Source organism: Pleurodeles waltl, chromosome 6, assembly GCF_031143425.1.
Source record: "Pleurodeles waltl isolate 20211129_DDA chromosome 6, aPleWal1.hap1.20221129, whole genome shotgun sequence".
Taxonomy (NCBI): domain Eukaryota; kingdom Metazoa; phylum Chordata; class Amphibia; order Caudata; family Salamandridae; genus Pleurodeles; species Pleurodeles waltl.
The window spans coordinates 1,330,026,105-1,330,047,712 of NC_090445.1; the positions used below are offsets into that span (position 1 = coordinate 1,330,026,105).

The following is a 21,608-nucleotide window of genomic DNA, read 5'->3' on the forward strand; positions in this document are numbered from 1 at the left end:
ACTACCTCTTGCTCCCATGCTGTGAATTGGGGTGGAGTGGGTGGGGGTCCGCCGCCAGTCTTCTGCACAGCGATGTTGTGTTGCGACACCATCGAGCGCACCTTCCCCCGTAGGTCGTTCCATCGCTTTCGGATATCTTCCCGATTTCTGGGATGCTGTCCCACAGCGTTGACCCTGTCTACGATCCTTTGCCATAGCTCAGCCTTCCTTGCTATAGTGGTGTGCTGCACCTGTGTGCCGAAGAGCTGGGGCTCTACCCTTATAATTTCCTCCACCATGACCCTGAGTTCTTGGTCCGAGAACCTGGGGTGTCTTTGGGGTGCCATGGGGTGGTGTGGATGAGGTGTGGGGTGGTGTTTGTGGTGATGTGCGTGGTGATGTGTGGTGATGTGTGCGTAGATGTGGTGTGGGTGATGATGTTGGGTTCCTGTGTGTGTTGGGGTTTTCGATTGCTGTGCTCGCTCGCTCTCTCTCTATCGCCTTCTCTCCGATTTCCAACTAGTGGGGGTTTGTGGGTGTTGTGGGTGTGTGTTTTATAGTTGCTTGGATGTGTGGGGGTGGTGTTTGTATGTGTATCAAGTGTGTGTATTTCAAATTGTCCAATGTGGCTGTGTTTTGGAGCTGTGTGTGTATTTTGAGCACGGCGGTGTGTACCGCCAATGGAATACTGCGGTTTAAAGACCGCCGCGTGGATTCGTGGGTCAGAATGGCATGGGCGTGTTTGTGTTGGCGTGGCGGTGGAGGTTTGGTCATCTCCAGTTTATCGCTGCCCGCTGATGAGGCGGCCTTCCGTGGATGTCGGGTTTTTGGCGGTTTCACAGTTGGTGGTCAGAATGACCGAGGCGGTTTACCGTGGCCGCAGCGGTAGAATGGTGGACTTCTGACCGGCGGTAAGGGCCTTTTACCGCCGAGGTCAGAATGACCCCCAATATGTGGGAGGGATAGGCCTTGCACAGGTGAAAAATAAATGTAAGAGTTTTTCACCACCACGACTTGTAAAACTAAAAAATACATGCCCTACTTTTAAATACATTGCACTCTGCCCTCTGGGCTGTTCAGGGCTTACCTTTAGGGGTGACATATATGTATTAAAAAGGAAGGTTTGGAACTGGCAAAAGTTTTTTTTTTTGCCAGGTCGAAATGACATTTCAACACTGCACACCCATTCTGCAGATTCCGGCCTGAGACATGTTTAAAGTGCTTCTTAGGTGAGTGGCACAATCAGTGCTGCAGGCCCTCTAGTAGCATTTAATTTATAGACCCTGGGCACAACTAGTGCCACTTTATTAAGGACATACAAGTAAACTAAATGTGGCAGTTGGTGATTGATGATAAGCCAGTATTACAAGTTTTAATGGGAGATCACTAGTACTTTAGCACTGCTTAGCGGTGGAAAAGTGTGCAGAATCCTAAGGCCAGCAAAAACAAAGTCAGCAAAAACAGGAGGTCTAAAGGTAAAAAATTAGGGGAACCACGCTAGGGATGCCAGTTCTAAGACTAAGAAAATGCAGGTAATGTTATTTGTATTCCTGCAGTTCCCTAGAGATATGCATCATGACGATGCTATGCCAAATGGCATGAACTTCAAGTAAACTGTAAGTAAATAGAAAGTCTTATTAACATTTGGATGCCATCACAGCACACAAGGAGCATCCTCATTATACATCTTGCAGGTTACCAGTTTTTTGCTTTTAGAAGAAGAAGTCGTTAGAAGCTCGGCCGGGGAATGCGTGCACTCCACTGTGCTAGAATAGTTAAAATTCATTTTTCGCAGCAGATTTTCAATTTAATCTCTCAAATAATTGCATAGGAACCAGTATAATAATGTGCATTTTCTTAGTATAGTACGTGAATATGTCACATTAGGAAAATGGTGGTGAGTCATTAATTTAGAGCATCTTAAAGAGTAAGGTGTATGTGCCATAAATAAGTAGATTACATTTTTCAGCTTTGCAGTGGGGTCTTTGAAGGATTGTTCTATTTGGACTGTGATTTTGGATTGACCCTCTTGTTATTCTCTCTTCTCCTCTGAGAGCATTGGGGTGGTCATCTTTAAATAGGGCAGTAGTACACCCAGCAGTGGGTTCTATGAAACTCAAACTGGGGCTGTCCACATTTGTTACACCTCCCATGTGGGCTCTTACAGTGGACATGCTTGCACTGATGTGTCAGTAATAAATTGTCAAAAACTAAAGATATAGGCGGTCATTATGAACATGACAAGAAAGACCGCCAACCGCCGTGGCGGCGGTGAACAGAATCCCGGCGGCGGCGAATGGAAACCCGCCATATAGGTGGTCGTTATGAACATGGCGGGAAAGACCGCCAACCGCCGTGGCAGCGGTGAACAGAATCCCGCCGGCAGCGCCGAATGGAAACACGCCATATAGGCGGTCATTATGAACACGGCAAGAAAGACCGCCGACCGCCGTGGCAGCGGTGAACAGAATCCTGCCGGAAGCGGCGAATGGAAAACTGCCATATAGGCGGTCATTATGAACATGGCGGGAAAGACCGCCGACCGCCGTGGCATCGGTGAACAGAATCCCGCCGGCAGCGGCGAATGGAAACCCGCCATATAATGATCGAAAAACCCAACCCCGCCAACAATTCCCAGACCACCACTCCCCGCCAGGACCCTGTCGGTGGGAATCCCGGCCCACCCCACCCCGCCACCGCCAAGCACACCACATCCCGCCCTCCAAATAATGATGCACAAATCACCTTGACAGACAGTGGAGGTCGGACGACCATTGGCGGCTGCGACAGCCACGGGCGGCAAGTGGGCCCAACAGCAACCATGTGCACACATTGGCTAGGTTTAGCACCCACACACCTGACACCCATCCAGAACACTATAAAATACCCCCAGACACACCTCACAATCCTTTGCAACGAAACCAGGACCAGAAGACGGAGAGCACCAGAGCCAGACAGAGAACGCCAGCAGACAGGACACGTATAGCGACCCACACAGGAGCACCGAAACCCCGTCCCCAGTCCCGATGCCATCCACCACCCTCACCATGTCCCCCCAAAAAATATCCACGCTTCACCGAAAGGGAGATAAGGACCATGGTGGACGAGATTATAAAAGTGGAGCCACAAATATTTGGGTCTAAGGTGCAGCACGCACACATCGCCCGGAAAATGGAGCTGTGGCAAACCATTGTGAACAGGGTGAATGCAGTGGGACACCATCCACGCACCATGGACGACATCCGCAAGAGATGGAACGACCTGCGGGGGAAGGTCCGGGCCATGGCATCCAGGCACCACATCGCAGTGCAGAAGACTGGGGGAGGACCGACACCACCCGACTACACCGACTGGGAGGAGAAGGTACTCACCATCCTACACCCAGAGGGACTCACTGGACTCACTGGAGGAATGGACTCGGGTAAGTCATCTACAATTACCCATATACACCATACCTGTAATGCCTGCACCACCCCACCCCACCCACACCCACCTAGACCCACACCCTACCCAGCCATTACCCACCACATCCACCACCCTGCATCCCCCACAACTCACTACCAGGCCCACATCACCCGCTGTGCACAGCCACCCACCCCTGCACATACACACAATGGAATAATAACCCCCACCACAATTAACCCCACCACTGCCACTAAATGCAATGTCCACGTCACAAAGGAACCCTGGAAGGCCACTGAAAGGCACACCAGCACAAAATTGCAAAGTTCAGTACACCTCAATCCCTCATGCCTATGTAACATACATTTCTGTGTCCCCCAACAGGCACCACCACCCATGCAAAACTAATGGAGGGGACAAGGAGTGGCACAGCACTCCAGGGAGACAGAGGCACATCACAGGACACTGGTGAAGGATCCCTGGACACTGATGAGCAGGCAGGCCCCTCACACAGCCCTGGATGCTCACCATGCAGCAGCCCCACCCAGGAAAACACTGTCACCCCTAACACCCAGTCAAGACCAGCAGGCCAGGGGAGGCATACCCACACCAATGGACCCAGGGCACAAACAGGTGGAACACAGCTACAGAGGCCACAGTCTCCCACCCCCAACATGCAGGAAGACAAGGGCCCCAATACTAGTGGTACGTCAAGACCTTCGCAGGGGACACAGGCACAGGGTGCTAGGGCAAGGTCAAGTGCCCCAGTGGGTCAGGGGGAGGGCACCAGATAGATGCAGTAGCCCAGGACGTCATTGCAGAGGTATCCGGGGCCTACCAACATACCCAAGACAGGTTGGCACAGATTGTATCCACCCTGGAGAAAAGCCAGAGGATGCAGCTGGAACAACACCAACAGGCCATGGGGCAGTGGAAAGAACACAATGCCACAATGGCCACCATTGCTGGAGCACTGCTGCAGCTGGTAAACAAAGACTCAGACACCCACACCGGACAAGAGGCCCCCACAACAGCCCTGGACAACCAGCAACAGACGACCCAAGCAGATGAAACAGCACAGAAAATACCCTCCCAGGAATCACAAGGCCCAACCATGCCACCCCAAGAAGCTCCACAGCAGGCACCCAAAGGTAGTCTCAGGCCAAGATATGGCACTGGAAACCCAGCTAAGAACAAGCCCCCCTCCAACAATTGACACTGCTACTACTGCCAAGCAACCATCCCACCCATTCCCCAACTGCACTCAGCTGAGGGCTAAATAAAGTACTAATCTGCAAATAGGACCCACCTATGACATCAAACAGGCCTGCCACCAAGTCGGTTTTGAGGACACCCAACCATTACGACTTCCATCACTGTACATAGCACATTTCACTGTATTCCACCAATAAACAACATATCTCACCTGTAACACTGTCCCCTGTCTTCAATGTTGAACAAAGTGGAGTATGGATGCAACTGGCAGGGAACAACTTTATTGTCAATTTTTGCATGGTGGTGGTAATGTCTGTTTCAAATTAGTCAACAAGGGAATGCATATATTGTCTGTCAGTACCATGCTGAAGAGGTCCATGTCTCGCCTATCATGACCAATTCACCCTAGATGACATGGCACACTTACACTTTCAGTCACTAACCACATTTACAGGCTGAAGTCCCACACAGTTATTGGAAGTAGAGTTGTATCAGTTGGTTCCTGGAATTGACATCTTCCCCTTCCTCATCCTCACCATCACTCTCCTCACCTCTCCGAGGTAACTGATCAGGACCTATAGCACCCTCCACCTCCAAAAGGGGGATTGAATGTCTCACTGCCACGTTGTGCAGCATGCAGCAGCCCACAACTAATCTACACACCTTCTCAGGCCCATAGGTCAGGGAACCCCCAGAGATATGTATGCACCGGAATCTAGCCTTCAGGAGACCTATAGTACGCTCTGTCACCCTCCTAGTACGTCCATGGGCCTCATTGTATTTCCTCTCTGCATCCGTCCTGGGATTCCTCACTGGTGTCAGGAGCCAACGCAAGTTTCGATAGCCAGAATCACCTACAGAAATGGTCAATACAGAGTCATCATTGTAATGTCCTTAGTCAGACAGGCTGTTTTTCTGCAATGTGTCAGTTAGTGACAGGCAAACTTACCTATGATCCACCCTCTGTCCTCTTGTAGTTGTTCCATCTTCTGTGGCACACTACTGTTCCTCAAAACAAATGAATCATGGACAGAACCCGGAAACATGGCATTCACATGGGATATGTAATGGTCTGCAGTACATACCAATTGGATGTTCATGGAGTGAAAGTTCTTCCTGTTTCTGTACACCTGTTCACTCCCTCTTGGGGGGATGATGGGTATGTGGGTGCCATCGATGGCACCTATAACATGGGGAATGTTTGCAAAGGCATACAAGTCAGACTTGATGGCAGGAAGGTCAGCACTTTGGGGGAATCGCACATAGGATTGCAGATGTTGTACAAATGCATTCAGAAATCTTGTCAGTACCTAGCTGAATATTGGCTGTGAGAAACCAGCACCCATGCCCACTGTCACTTGAAAAGAGCCTGTGGCCAGGAAATCGAGTGTGGAGAGCACCTGCACCTCAATTGGAATGGCATGCTGATTACGATTTCCGGGAGTCAGTGCAGGATCCAGTAATGCACATAGGTCCTGTATAGTTGCACGTGTGACTCTGTAGGTGATTATGATCTGATGCTCCACCATGGTCCTCATATCCACAAGTGGAATGTACTCTGATGGGGCCCTTCCTCACCACAAGGGTCGGTACCTGTGAGGGGTAAGAAAAAGGAGTCATGTGCACATATATACTGGCATATTTGTTACATACATTCACTGCATTCTTCATAGTAGTGTCTGTACAATAACTTCAATTAGACAGATGTACATGTACATCACTAAGAGGGAACAGAGTAAATCATGTGTGATTACATACTCAATGGATAGAGCCCTAGGTGCTTCATATGGCTAGTAGGCCCAGCATTGTGAGTATTATGAATTTCAAGATGCATTGGTGATGGCAAAATGTCTGCCCAATGTAGTTCGGCCCCTTCGTTGTGGAAGTGAACTAAGACCGCTAGCGATTGACATCACAGCGTACGGCGGTGTTGACCGCTGTTCGCACCCTCATTGGATAACATGGATGCCAATGGGGAATCCTGGCGTATCATGATCGCCGCCGCCGGTGACGGTGCATACCGCCGTGGAACGTACGCGCGTTCGTCTTCGTTTGATCACTTGACTCCCTGATCCTGTGTGGACAAGTACTCCACTCTGTGTACTGCTATGGCCTGCCTCTGGCTATGGATGTTCCACGTGGTGCAGGGGAAAGGGCCCCAGCCTTCACCCAGGAAGAACTGGAGAAACTGGTGGAAGGGGTCCTGCCCCTGTCCGGCAGACTCTACGGCCGGCCAGAAATACAGGTGAGACCAGGTTTGGGGGTCACTGTGTGAGTGATGGATGGAGTCAATTGCTCAGATGTGTGCTCCTGTGAGCCAGGATGGGGCTTGGTGCATGGAATGCTGCGTGCCACTGTCCTGCATGTCTGGGAGTACTGTCTGTTCTATGTCTGACAATCTGCCAGCTGTTACCATCGTGCAGGTGCCTGACCTCTGTGTTCCATTTCTGTGTCTCCCTACTAGGTCAGCACCCACCAGAAGAGGGCACATTAGCATGCCATCGCCAAGGGGGTATGGACCCTGGGGGTCTACAACCGGCGGAGCACCCACTGTCGAAAGAGGTGGGAGGACCTGCGGCGCTGGGCGCGGAAGATCACTGAGGCCCAGCTGGGGAAGTCCGCCCAACGTGGGAGGGGTGCCTGTTGGGCACTGACCGCCCCTCATGCGAAGGATCCTGGCAGTGGCGTACCCAGACCTGGATGGGCGCTTGAAAGCTGCACAGTAGTCACAAGGGGGTGAGTACTCACAGCCCATACTTCAGCCTGGAAGGATGAGTGTGTATGCGATAGGGCTCATGGTGCTTGAAGAAGGGGTTTTGACTGGTGTCCAGCTACTGTCTGCTCCCCAAAGGGTGTAGGGGTGTCCCTGTCAGGTTTCACCTACCTCAGCTCCAATACAATTAAGGATATGGGTGTAGGTCAGTATACTGCTCAGTAGTCAGGGCCATGGTCATGGGCCTAGTGCACGGTGCTGCCTGTCGGGTGGGTCTGCTGGGTAGGTGTATGTCTGGCCATTGTGTATCAGCATTCAGCTACTTACAAGAGTCTCTCCTGTTTTGTCTCCCCATCCCTGTTCTCTTGTGTTTGTCTGGTACAGCATCAAAATCAGGCGAGTGAACTGAGGCACCGGCAAGTGGGGTGGCAGCGGCCCACGGATCCTCCGAGGCAGAGACAATGGATGCCTAGGGGACCAGTGGGTGGGAGGGCGAGGGGACTTCCACGGGAGGCTACTACCACAGGAGGTAGTGACTCTGAAACCTCCTCCGATGGGGGTCCTCCGGCGGTGGCGGACACTAGTGGACAAACCACGACTGTGAGATCTTCCGCCACCCCGTGCCATCAGCACCCTCCCTTCTGCTCCCCACAGAGTTGCCCGTGCCCGCCCACCCAGACAGGTGGGCGTCTCCTTCGCCCCATGCACCTCCTCCCCTGCCCCAGTCAGCCCTGCTGCCCTCACAGAGGAGGCTATTGATCTACTGAGAACCATCTCTGTAGGGCAGACAACCATTGTCAATGCCATCCAAGTGCTAGCATCAGAGGTGCAGCAGACAAATGCCTATCTGGATGGCATTCATGGTGCTGTGTCTGCCCTACAGAGATCTTGACGACGGACAGTTTCCCTGGCCATTACGTCCCCCTCCAACCTCCTCTACCCCTTCCAGCACCCCACTCCCTTCATCCGTCCAAAGCAAACAATCAGACCCGCTTACAGGCACATCAACACACAAGAAACACACTTCCAAACACAAGCACCACACATCCCACAACAAGCATTCACACAGCCAACAGACACATGCACACACAACAACGTCCACTTCCCCCAGTGTACCCGCCTCTTCCGCACCCCTGTCTGTCCCCTCTACATCCACACCCTCATGCACTGCACCTTCACTCACTGTTACTGCTCCTCTTCCTGCACTCACCACAATAGCAGACAGCCATACATGCACCCCATACACCACACCTGCACTCACCACCTCCACTGTTGTTGAAACATGCAGCACACTCACCCGACTTGCAGACACCCACCCAACATACATCCACACTAGCTGTCTGTCTTCTCCCACTGTGTCCACCCCCCACCTCCCAAAACACTCAAATGCACCAAGACACCCACCCATCAGACATCCACCACACCAAAGCATACTGAGCAGTCACCGGCACCCACTACACGGACACCTACACCCCATACATCAACTCCCTCTGCCTCCACTCCCACGCCCTCATCCACGCCCACCCCAATTGCTCCCAAAAAATGAAACCTCTCCAGTGCAGACCTGGTCAAACCCACTGGCCCACCCCATCTTGTCCCGAAACGTGCCCACCTCCTTGCCCTTTCCGCTCCTTCCAAATCACAGCCCACCCTGGTCTAGCCTTCCCATTCCTGTGCCCCTTCTCCAGTGAGGAAGACAGCCTGCTCAGAGCCTAAGGCATCCTGCTCCGCCCGAGCAGCCGCCACCCCCTCCAAAGGAGAAGCCCACCCCCCTCCAACCTCCTCACGGAAGTCTAAGTCCAACTCCGTTGTAAATACCCACCCCCACTCCCTGCCCCCCTACCGTGAGGTACCTGGATCCCCATATGGTGCCCTGATGTGTGGAGTACCCAGCACTTGTGGGAGTCAGGTGTGGCCAGTTGTGGCCAAGGACAATTGACTTTTGATGGACTGACCATTGGCCCTGTTGGCACCATTTAGCTCAATGAGTACATAATAAGGTTTTGGTGTGGCCTGTGTTTGGGCTGCATGCAGTTCCACCCTGGTGTTTGTTTAAATTATTTATGGGTATGGGGCTATTGTATGTACTATCGCCAAGTTGCAATGGCCTTGGTCGGGTACGTCCCTCTTGGTGTGGGGTGTCTGACTTGTGCTGCTGGGAAGGGTTGGGGGGGGACATTGCGGGGTGGATGGAGTGGGTGGGTGTGTAAGTTTGCCCTTTCCTCCCTTGTGTCGTAGGTTGCGGCACTTACCGTCGTCGTCTTCGTCGGCGGTCTCGTCGTGTAGATATATGGCAAGGAGCAAGGCTGGCATGATCTGCAGCTCTCTGTCCATGGCTGCCACTGGACATTTTGGGGAACTCCGGTGAGTGTTTCCTTCTATTTGTTTCTTTTCTGTCTGGCTTTGTGTGGCGGTAGTTCCCGCCCCGGAACTGACAGTGGAATGGTGGTTCATAATTTGATGGGCGGGTTGGGCCTTTCCAACGGCCTGTGGGCGGACTGTGCCATCAACGGGACTCCGTTCCTGGCGGTGGGTGGTGCACGGGATGCGTGAGTTTCATTTGGTTCATTATTTGGCGGTCCGGACTGTAGGAGGCTGGCCTGGCTTGTAGTGGGTACCAAGGGGTACTTACACTCTGTACCAGGTCCAGTTATCCCTTATTAGTGTAGAAGAGGTGTTTCTAGCAGCTTACTATACCACTGGTGTCATATGCACAATATCATAAGAAAACACAATACACAGATATACTAAAAATAAAGGTACTTTATTTTTATGACAATATGCCAAAGTATCTCAGTGGGTACCCTCAGTATGAGGATGCCAAATATACACAAGATATATGTACACAATACCAAAAATATGCAGTAATAGCAAAAGGAAGTAATGCAAGCAATGTAGAATTACAGTAGATTGCAATAGGAGCACATAGGTACATGGGCAACACAAACCATATACTCTAGAAGTGGAATGCGAACCACGAATGGACCCCAAACCTATGTGAGCTTGTAGAGGGTCGCTGGGACTGTAAGAAAACAGTGAGGGTTAGAAAAATAGCCCACCCCAAGTCCCTGAAAAGTAGGTGTAAAGTACACCTATATTCCCCAGAGAGCACAGAAGTCGTGATAGGGGAGATCTGCAAGGAAAACCCAACACCAGCAATGCAACCAAAGTGGATTTCCGGATGAGAGTACCTGTGGAACACGGGACCAAGTCCAAGAGTCGCGACAAAGTCGATATTGGGCAGATGCCCAGGAAATGCCAGCTGAGGGTGCAAAGAAGCTGCCACCGGATGGTAGAAGCTGTGGATTCTGCAAGAACGAAGAGGACTAGGAACTTCCCCTTTGGAGGATGGATGTCCCACATCGTGAAGAAGCTTGCAGAGGTGTTCCCACGCAGAAAGACCGCAAACAAGCCTTGCTAGCTGCAAGGGTCGCGGTTAGGGTTTTTGGATGCTGCTGTGGCCCAGGAGGGACCAGGATTTCGCCACTTGGATGAGGAGACAGAGGGGGTGCCCAGCAAGTCAGGGAGCCCTCACAGAAGCAGGCAGCACCCGCAGAAGTTACGGAACAGGCACTACGAAGGGGAGTGAACCGGAGCTCACCCGAGGACACAAAAGGGAGTCCCACGACGCTGGAGGACAACTCAGGAGGTTGTGCACTGCAGGTTAGAGTGTCGGGACCCAGGCTTGGCTGTGCACGAAGGAAATCCTGGAAGAGTGAACAGGAGCCGGAGCAGCTGCAAATCACGCGGTACCCAGCAATGCAGTCTAGCGTGGGGAGGCAAGGACTTACCTCCACCAAACTTGGACTGAAGAGTCACTGGACTGTGGGAGTCACTTGGACAGAGTTGCTGAGTTCCAGGGACCACGCTCGTCGTGCTGAGAGGGAACCCAGAGGACCGGTGATGCAGTCTTTTGTTGCCTGCGGTTGCAGGGGGAAGATTCCGTCGTCCCACGGGAGATTTCTTCAGAGCTCCTGGTGCAGAAAGGAGGCAGGCTACCCCCAGAGCATGCACCACCAGGAAACAGGCGAGAAAGCGGCAGGATCAGCGATACAAGGTTGCAGTAGTTGTCTTTGCTACTTTGTTGCGGTTTTGCAGGCGTCCTGAGCAGTCAGCGGTCGATCCTTTGGCAGAAGGTGAAGAGAGAGATGCAGAGGAACTCTGATGAGCTCTTGCATTCGTTATCTAAAGAATTCCCCAAAGCAGAGACCCTAAATAGCCAGAAAAAGGAGGTTTGGCTACCTAGGAAGGAGGATAGGCTAGCAACACAGGTAAGAGCCTATTAGAAGGAGTCTCTGACATCAACTGCTGGCACTGGCCACTCAGAGCAGTCCAGTGTGCCAGCAGCACCTCTGTTTCCAAGATGGCAGAGGTCTGGAGCACACTGGAGGAGCTCTGGGCACCTCCCCTGGGAGGTGCAGGTCAGGGGAGTGGTCACTCCCCTTTCCTTTGTCCAGTTTCGCGCCAGAGCAGGGCTGGGGGATCCCTGAACCGGTGTAAACTGGCTTATGCAGAGATGGGCACCATCTGTGCCCATCAACGCATTTCCAGAGGCTGGGGGAGGCTACTCCTCCCCAGCCCAGACACCTTTTTCCAAATGGAGAGGGTGTAACACCCTCTCTCTGAGGAAGTCCTTTGTTCTGCCTTCCTGGGCCAAGCCTGGCTGGACCCCAGGAGGGCAGAAACCTGTCTGAGGGGTTGGCAGCAGCAGCAGCTGCAGTGAAACCCTGGGAAAGAAAGTTTGGCAGTGCCCAGGTCTGTGCTAGAGACTCAGGGGATCATGGAATTGTCTCCCCAATGCCAGAATGGCATTGGGGTGACAATTCCATGATCTTAGACATGTTACATGGCCATGTTCGGAGTTACCATTGTGACGTTGTACATAGGTAGTGACCTATGTACAGTGCACGTGTGTAATGGTGTCACCGCACTCACAAAGTCCGGGGAATTTGCCCTGAACAATGTGGGGGCACCTTGGCTAGTGCCAGGGTGCCCACACACTAAGTAACTTAGCACCCAACCTTTTTCAGGTAAAGGTTAGACATATAGGTGACTTATAAGTTACTTAAGAGCAGTGGTAAATGGCAGTGAAACAACGTGGATGTTATTTCACTCAGGCTGCAGTGGCAGGCCTGTGTAAGAATTGTCAGAGCTCCCTATGGGTGGCGCAAAAGAAATGCTGCAGCCCATAGGGATCTCCTGGAACCCCAATACCCTGGGTACCCTAGTACCATATACTAGGGAATTATAAGGGTGTTCCAGTATGCCAATGTGAATTGGTGAAATTGGTCGCTAGCCTGTTAGTGACAATTTAGAAAGTAAAGAGAGAGCATAACCACTGAGGTTCTGGTTAGCAGAGCCTCAGTGAGACAGTTAGTCATCACACAGGGAACACATACAGGGCACACTTATGAGCACTGGGGCCCTGGCGGGCAGGGTCCCAGTGACACATACACTAAAACAAAATATATACAGTGAAATATGGGGGTAACATGCCAGGCAAGATGGTACCTGGGGGCACCCCCCCCCCAAACGAAGGACAATAAGACTAGCCATGACCTGATGAGCCTTCATTGTCTAAGTGGAAATATCTGGAGAGTCCATCTGCATTGGAGTGGGTACTCCCAGGTCTATGTTCCACTGTGTAGTCCATTCCCTGTAGAGATATGGACCACCTCAACAATTTAGGGTTTTCACCATTCATTTGTTTTAGCCAAAGTAGAGGTTTGTGGTCTGTCTGAACAATGAAGTGAGTGCCAAACAGGTAAGGCCTCAACTTCTTCAGTGCCCAGACCACAGCAAAGGCCTCCCTGTCTATGGCAGACCAACGCTTTTCTCTAGGGATCAACCTCCTGCTGATAAAAGCAACAGGTTGATCCTGGCACTCAGAATTGAGTTGTGATAAGACTGCCCCTACCCCTAATTCAGATGCATCAGTTTGGACAATGAATTTTTTGGAGTAACATGGGATTTTTAGGACAGGTGCAGAGCACATGGCCTGTTTCAGCTCCTCAAAAGCTTTCTGACAGCTAGCTGTCCACAATACCTTTTTAGGCATTTTCTTAGATGTGAGGTCATTAAGAGGGGCTGCAATGGAGCCATAGTTCTTTATGAACCTCCTGTAATACCCAGTGAGGCCTAAGAAGGCTCTCACCTGGGTCTGAGTTGTAGGGGGAACCCAACCTATGATAGTTTGGATTTTCCCCTGAAGTGGTGCAATCTGTTCTCCACCTACCAGGTGTCCCAGATAAACCACTTTCCCCTGCCCTATCTGGCACTTTGAAGCCTTGATAGTGAGGCCTGCCTTTTGCAGGACCTCCAAAACTTTCCACAGGCGGACCAGGTGATCATCCCAGGTGGAGCTAAAGGCAGCTATATCATCTAGATATGCTGCACTAAAAGCTTCCAACCCTTGCAGGACTGTATTCACCAACCTCTGAAAAGTGGCAGGTGCATTTTTCAAACCAAAGGGCATTACTGTGAATTGGTAGTGCCCTCCAATAGTCGAAAATGCAGTTTTTGCTTTAGCATCCTCTGATAATTGATCTGCCAATACCCTGCAGTCAAATCAAAGGTGCTTAGATACTTGGCAGATGCCAGTGTATCTATTAGCTCATCTGCCCTGGGTATAGGGTGAACATCAGTTTTAGTTACCTGGATGAGATCTCTGTAATCTACACAAAACCTCATTTCCCTTTTCCCATCTTTGGAATGAGGCTTTGGTACAAGTACCACAGGAGAGGCCCATGGACTTTCAGAGTGCTCAACCACTCCTAGTTCAAACATTTTCTGAACCTCTTGTTTTATGCAGTCTCTGAACATGGTCAGGCTGCATATAGATCTTACTTTTGACAGGCATACTGTCTCCAGTATCTATAGTGTGCTCACACCAAGAAGTGGTGCCTGGCACAGTAGAAAAGAGTTCAGAAAACTGACCCAGGAGATTTATGCAGTGGTCTTTCTGCTCAGCGGTAAGACAATCTGCCAAAACTACACCTTCCACTAGAGCATCTTGTTCTGTGGAAGAGAAGAGATCAGGGAGAGGGTCACTCTCTTCTTCCTGTCCTTCATCTGTTGCCATGAGCAGGGTGAGATCAGCCCTGTCATAGTAGGGTTTCAGGCGATTGACATGGAGCACCCTAAGGGGACTCCTGGCAGTGCCCAAGTCAACCAAGTAGGTGACTTCTCCCTTCTTTTCAACAATAATGTGGGGTCCACTCCATTTGTCTTGGAGTGCTCTTGGGGCCACTGGCTCCAAGACCCACACCTTCTGTCCTGGTTGGTACTGAATCAGAACAGCCTTCTGGTCATGCCATTGCTTTTTGAGCTCTTGGCTGGCCTGAAGGTTTTTGCTGGCCTTTTTCATATACTTAGCCATTCTGGATCTTAGGCCAAGTACATAGTCCACTATGTCTTGCTTAGGAGCTTTTAAAGGTTGTTCCCAACCCTCCTTTACGAGTGTTAGAGGACCTCTTACAGGGTGTCCAAATAGGAGTTCAAAGGGGCTGAAGCCCACTCCTTTTTGGGGTACCTCCCTGTAAGCAAAAAGGAGGCAAGGTAACAGGACATCCCATCTCCTCCTGAGTTTTTCAGGGAGTCCCATTATCATTCCTTTGAGAGTTTTATTAAACCTCTCAACCAGTCCATTTGTTTGTGGATGATAAGGTGTGCTGAATTTGTATGTTACACCACATTCCTTCCACATGGCCTTCAAGTATGCAGACATAAAGTTGCTACCCCTGTCTGATACAACCTCTTTTGGGAAACCCACCCTGGAAAAGATTCCCAGGAGGGCTTTTGCCACTGCAGGAGCTGTAGTGGTCCTTAGAGGAATTGCTTCAGGATATCTGGTGGCATGGTCCACTACCACCAAGATAAACCTATTGCCTGAAGCAGTAGGAGGGTCAAGGGGGCCAACTATGTCAACCCCTACCCTTTCAAAGGGAACCCCAACCACAGGCAGTGGAATAAGGGGAGCCTTTGGGGTGCCACCAGTCTTGCCACTGGCTTGACAGGTGACACAGGACTTACACAAATCTTTTGTGTCCTCTGACATTCTAGGCCAATGAAACAGGGGGACAAGCCTTTCCCATGTTTTCATCTGCCCCAAATTTCCAGCCAAGGGAATGTCGTGGGCTAGAGTTAGGAGGAACTCTCTGTATTGCAGGGGAATAACCAATATCCTGGCAGATCCAGGTTTTGGGATCCTTGCCTCTGTATACAAGAGGCTGTCCTCCCAGTAAACTCTGTGTGAGTCACTGACATCCCCATGTTGCTGTTTGACAGCTTGCTGTCTTAGACCCTCTAGTGTGGGACAGGTCTGCTGTGCCACACTCAGCTCCTCCCTGGCAGGCCCCCCTCCACCCAAAAGCTCAGCAGTGTCTGCTTCCAGCTCCTCTGGTGAAGGTTCTGCACAGGGGGGAAATTCTACTTCCTCAGAAGTAGAATCATCTGTAGAGGGAGGGATAGTAGGTAGGGATTTACCTTTATTAACCCTAGCTTTAGGGAGCACTTGGTCCATTGTTCCAGGATCCAAGTCACCCTGTTCTTTTTTCTTTTTGGCCTGAGCCCTGGTTAAAGCAAAAATATGCCCAGGAATGCCCAGCATTGCTGCATGAGCCTCTAACTCCACTTCTGCCCAAGCTGATGTCTCTAAATCATTCCCTAATAGACAGTCTACAGGTAAATCTGAGGCAACCACAACTTTCTTTGGACCAGTAACCCCCCCCCAGTTGAGATTCACAACAGCCATGGGGTGGCTAGGAGTGTTGTTATGAGCATCAGTTACTTGGTACTGGTGACTAAGTAGGTGTTGTTCAGGGTGTACCAGTTTCTCTATTACCATGGTAACACTGGCACCTGTGTCCCTGTAGGCCTGAACCTCAACACCATTTATTAGGGGAAGTTGCTTGTACTTATCCATATTAAGGGGACAAGCAACCAAGGTGGCCAAATCAATGGCACCTTCAGAGACTAACACAGCCTCTGTGGTCTCCCTAAAAAGACCAACCCCAACTAAATTACCAAAAGTGAGCCCAGCTACTCCCTTGGATTGGCTATTAGTAGGTTTGCTCCCACCACCACTGCTATTACTAGGGGCACTAGGTGTAGCAGTTGGGGTTGTGGTAGTGGGAGGCTTGGTGCTTTTCTTTGGACAACTGGGATCAGTTGTCCAATGGCCTTTTACTTTACATAAATAGAACCATGGTTTCTTTACTTGATTAGAAGAGGATTTGGGCCCACCACCCCCACCAGAGTGTTTTTGTGGGCCTGATGAAAACTCATTTTTAGATTTGTCCCCACCCTTGTCTGAAGACTTACCATCCTTCTTCTTGCCATCCTTGTCACCCCTGTAAGACCTTTTCTGTTCACTCTTGTTCTGACCCATTTGTCTGCCTTCTTTCCCAATTCTTGGGGAGAGATCAGATCTGAGTCCACTAGATATTGGTGTAACAAATCAGACACACAGTTATTCAGAATATGCTCTCTGAGGATCAGATTATACAGGCTTTCATAGTCAGAAACTTTACTGCCATGTAACCACCCCTCCGAGGCCTTCACTGAATAGCCACAAAGTCTACCCATTCTTGTGAAGACTCTTTTCTGGTTTCTCTGAACTTAATCCTGTACTGTTCAGTGGTTAAGCCAAATCCATCCAAGAGTGCATTCTTCAAAACTGAAAAATTATTGGCATCACTTTCCTTCACAGTAAGGAGTCTATCCCTACCCTTTCCACTGAAAGATAGCCATAGGATAGCAGCCCACTGCCTTTGAGGGACCCCCTGTACAACACAGGCCCTCTCAAGTGCAGCAAACCACTTGTTAATGTCAACCCCCTCCTTGTAAGGGGGAACTATCTTATGCAGATTCCTAGAATCATGCTCTTTCACAGGATTACTATCTGTAATACTGCTGCTGCCACCATGGGATCCTAACCCCAACCTCTGTCTTTCTTTTTCTAAGTCTAAAGATTCCCTGTCTAGAGCCAGCTGTTGCTGTTTAAGATTCAGCCTGGACTCTTCCACTCTCAATCTATTGAGCTCCCTTTCTAACATTCTGTCATCAGGGTGGGTGGGTTGGGCATGCTTTGACATGCTTTGACACAGGTGTGTACCGCCATGGACAGGCCGGCGGTCGGGGACTCATAATCCCCAGGGCAGCGGTGCTGGCACCGCTGCCCTGGGGATTATGACCGCCAGACGGAATCCTGGCGGGAAAGTGGAGGGGCCGGCGGTATGACCGTGGCAATTCCGCCACAGTCATAATTGCTGGCGGAACACCGCCAGCCTGTTGGCGGTCTTACCGCCAACATACCGCCGGCCGCCAGGGTCGTAATGACCCCCTAAATGCTTTGCCTAGCCTTGGCTTTCCATACTTACTAAACTTCCAGATGGTAGAGAAATCTTTAGTATTTCAAGACATTAGAAAAAAGAAAACCACAAAAGGTAGATTAGGGGCATCCTCAGGTGTGTTGAGGAGAATGTCTCTCTGTCTGCAATGTACAGACAGCCACACCACATTGAGCAAGGCTGCAAAGCTTGCACTTATCCTCCCCTAAACAGTGTACTCTTAATATCACTGGAGAATCTTTCAAGGAGAATTCTTCCACTTCACCTCTCCCATCTCCCAACCTGAACTCCACCTGACAATTAGCGAATATAGTGCCTCAGACTTAATTTTAGTTCCCCACCCATCCCCACTAGTCTGTTGAAGCACTGTAAAGAACCCTGCACGTATCAATATCTACTGGGGGCCTTCCCACAGTCTCCAGTGGAGCTGTCCGGGGCACATCTCAAAAAGAAACTGTGACAGAGCATTCCCCATATTAGGAAGGCGATTAAGGACGTGACCTGGGTCAATGAAGGTGAGGATTCCTCCTGTATCCCACTTTCTAGTGATGATCACATGGTTGACTGCAGTGCTCCCCCTCCCAATACCCTGAATGTTTCTGTCCTTCCACCAAGGTTGATAGCCTTTTTCTCTCCCCCCACCCCAACCCTTCTATACTGGACTTTCTTGGGGAACAGATGTTTGACCCTTCTGAGTTAGCACACCCTAATTCTTGGGACTAGTCCCACAGTCCAAAAATAGTGAATCTCTTCTGTCGATGGTTCTCTTCCCCTCTCAACAGATCCTCTTCTGGTACCCTCCAGCAGAATGTTTCTGGCAGTCCATTTCTGACAAGGTCTGCACAGACCTTGACACAGACCCTTGGTTTCTCACCTTGCTCCAGCTCAGGAGCGTGACACCCAGCAGTGTGTCATCAGTGCTCACAAGATTTGTCAAGGTCATGTTCTTAATACCACTGACCCTTTCCTCTGCCTCCTTGACATCCTACAGTGAGTCACAGACTGAGGGAGAGCTACAATGAGCTCTCCCTCAGACCTAGACCTAATATCCCTCAGACGCTGGTCCCAGTGATCCTTGAATATACTTGGCAACACCCATGCTCCTCTCACTGTGGAGACACAATGTGCTGTTCTCTCCATCTATAGTACAAACTGGCCTCCATTCCAATTTCAGTCACTACGGACAGCCTCCTCCTTGGCAATCAGTTTGTCAAATCTGTCTAATCATCTATCTTTCTTCACCTCCCTCATAAAGGCTCAAGCCAACTTGGGAAAGGCCTTCTGTCGGCCTCACCTTTTTGTCTTGGCTAGCGATCTCTGGGGATGGTCATCTATTCACCACAGTGGTCATTAGTTTCGCTGCCATCCCTTTCACGTACGTGCTGACTTCTCCTATGGCTCCCATTTACCTACCTTCTTCCATTGTGCAGGCCACCCTCAAGAGGTGCTGTATATGGATTCAAGCAACCAAGCAAATGCACTGCAAGATCTCCTTCCTTTTCTTCTTTACCTCTTTCTGCCATTGGGCACTGTAATGCTATATTGCTTCAAAATTGCTGCAGAATCACTTCAGACTAGAGGGTCATATAGACAGTTTTGGCCTACCATACACATCTGTGGATCTAGTTCCATCATGCTTTACCCATTCTGTTCCCACCAAAAAAGCCCTGTTGGACCAAATGGTGACTGACTTGTTTCAGAAAGAGACCATCATCCCAGTATCAGCTGAGGGCACCTTCATGACCTCAATCTTCCTCATCAACAAAAATTAGAAATTTCTCAGACCCATCATAAACCTTTACATCCCAAACCTCTTTGTGAGTGATCACCAGTTCAATATTGGAGGCATTGTTCTTTGATTCGACACTCTTTTTCCTGTTGACTGGCTGGTGACACTAGACCTAAGAAATGCCATTTCCATTCTGTCTCTAGTAGCAACCCCTCTTTAGGTTTCAAAGGAGACACCAGACATGGAAATTCTGGTGCCTTCCTTTCATCCTTTCCACCCCTTGGTGACTTATCAAGATGCTTCATGTTGTGGTCCATCCGCATGCCAGATGCGTTGGTCTGCTTTTTTAAATGAGAAACATTTTTCTGATTCACCAGTCTCCGGTTAATATTTCTCTTCACCTAGATTGGACATCATCACTTCTCTATGACTTAGGTTTTCAATTTGCACCCCCCCCAAAAAACTTTCAACTTTCTTGGGTTTACAGAAGACACTGTCTCTTACTTCTTCAGACTTCTCCTGAACAAGATTTCTTGGATCAAGCTAGAGCTGAAGTAATCTCTGGCAGCATCTTCACTTCCTCTGTTATCTCTGGCCTTCTGAGATCCAAGTCATTTTCCCAGCTCCCCTTTCATTATCCACTATGCAACACTATAAATCTAACCTCCTGCACAATGATTTCCATTATTTGACATGTACTTGGCCCAATGATGATTTGCTGGTGACTCATGAACATATAGGCCTTGAAAGGCAAAGTCATCTTTGGATCGCCTCCAAATACCATCCCGTACTTGGACTTTTCCAGTTCAGGATGGGGTGCCAACTCCAGCTCTATTTCTACCAGAGCCCTGTGGTCTCCTGCCTCAACATATTTGCACATCAATGCCCTAGAACTCTTATTAGGAACCATCGCGATCAAAAGCTTTACCAAACACAAATCTTTCTGCTGCATCTCCCTGAATATGGACAACCTTTCAACTGACATGTATATAAGTTAACTTGTAGGTGCAAGATCCAAACCTCTAGTAGATCTTTTCAGGGACTTCTGGGAGAAATATCTCCACCACAACCTTTCAATGATCGTAGAATAAATCCTTGGAGTCTCTACTCTACCACCACCAGACATCTGAGGGTATCCAAGGATAAGATGTTAGATAGGCCCACCTACCTTCTCATTTTTTTTTATTTCTGAGCCCTCTGGACCTGGACCTTTTCATCACCCAGCTGAACCATCAGCCTCCTTTTTTCGTGAGTAGCTGCCCAGATCTAGGTGGTTGGACAATTGGCGCTTTCCTGTATGATTGGTCCCTCTTTTAGTTTTTAACTTTCTCCGCATCTCTTATCTTCCCAGAATTTTTCTCTTTGTCTTAACCTTCTGGTACATGATGCTCTTGATTTCTCCTCTGTGGCACACTGAGGCCCTCACTTCCATACCTTCTAAAACCAGCCACAGACCTCCCTCACCTTCTACTATCTTACAACACTCTTCTTCTGTATTCAAGAGCCGCCATCACAACATGGTCCTTCAAGGGCAACTCTGCCTTCTCCTGTGGGCTATCTCTGGGAATCCCCAGGTTGCCTCTGACCTCATCAATGAATCTTGGGCTTAAACACCTTCACTGGTGCCTGGGGTGGAACTAGCAATCCCTTGCTTCTTTTCTTTCATTTCTAGCCAACTTGCTGTCAAACCCGTTTGTGAAAGGTCTTGAATATGGAACCATGAATTAGAACCACTCAGCGGATGTAGCCCACCATTTCCTTTATAATACCACTCCATTAAGGGTTTTTGCTCTTTTTCTCGCTTTTCATGCTATTGTTGTACTTGGAATGCCTTCACAGTTCTACTATTCCTCTCTTGCATCTTTCTGAACATTAATCTTTCCTTGAAGGATAGAAGTATTCTCGTTTAAACTTACCTTTGTGCTGTGCCTCATCTCCTGCAGGCAAGTGTCTAATATCAGGACTCTCTATCCCTGTCAAGTCTTCTCTACATTTGGCCTTTTTCCTTATCTCTGATCACAGCAAGACAGCCTCGCACTCTGTCTTTCTACTGTTCCTCCATCTGCATTGTATTCTGGCTTTAAAAATGCATCTCTTGCATTTCCTCCATTGAATCCTCGGATCAGCTACTCCTGTCTTTTATGAGCCATGTCAGCCTTATCTCCTTGGTTACATTATTTTGCATTGCGCAGATCATCATGGCTTTCACTGGCATCAGCAT

General features: G+C 49.8%; 1 protein-coding gene across 1 annotated transcript in view; it reads left to right on the top strand.

Annotated features, from left to right (window-relative positions):
• Nucleotides 1-21,608, top strand: part of SH2D4B (SH2 domain containing 4B) — a 1,234,963-nt gene that overhangs the window by 152,178 nt on the left and 1,061,177 nt on the right. The window contains exon 3 of the mRNA XM_069240651.1: nt 1,174-1,190. Within this exon, the coding sequence (XP_069096752.1) occupies nt 1,174-1,190 (17 nt within the window). The remainder of the gene's footprint in view (nt 1-1,173; nt 1,191-21,608) is intronic.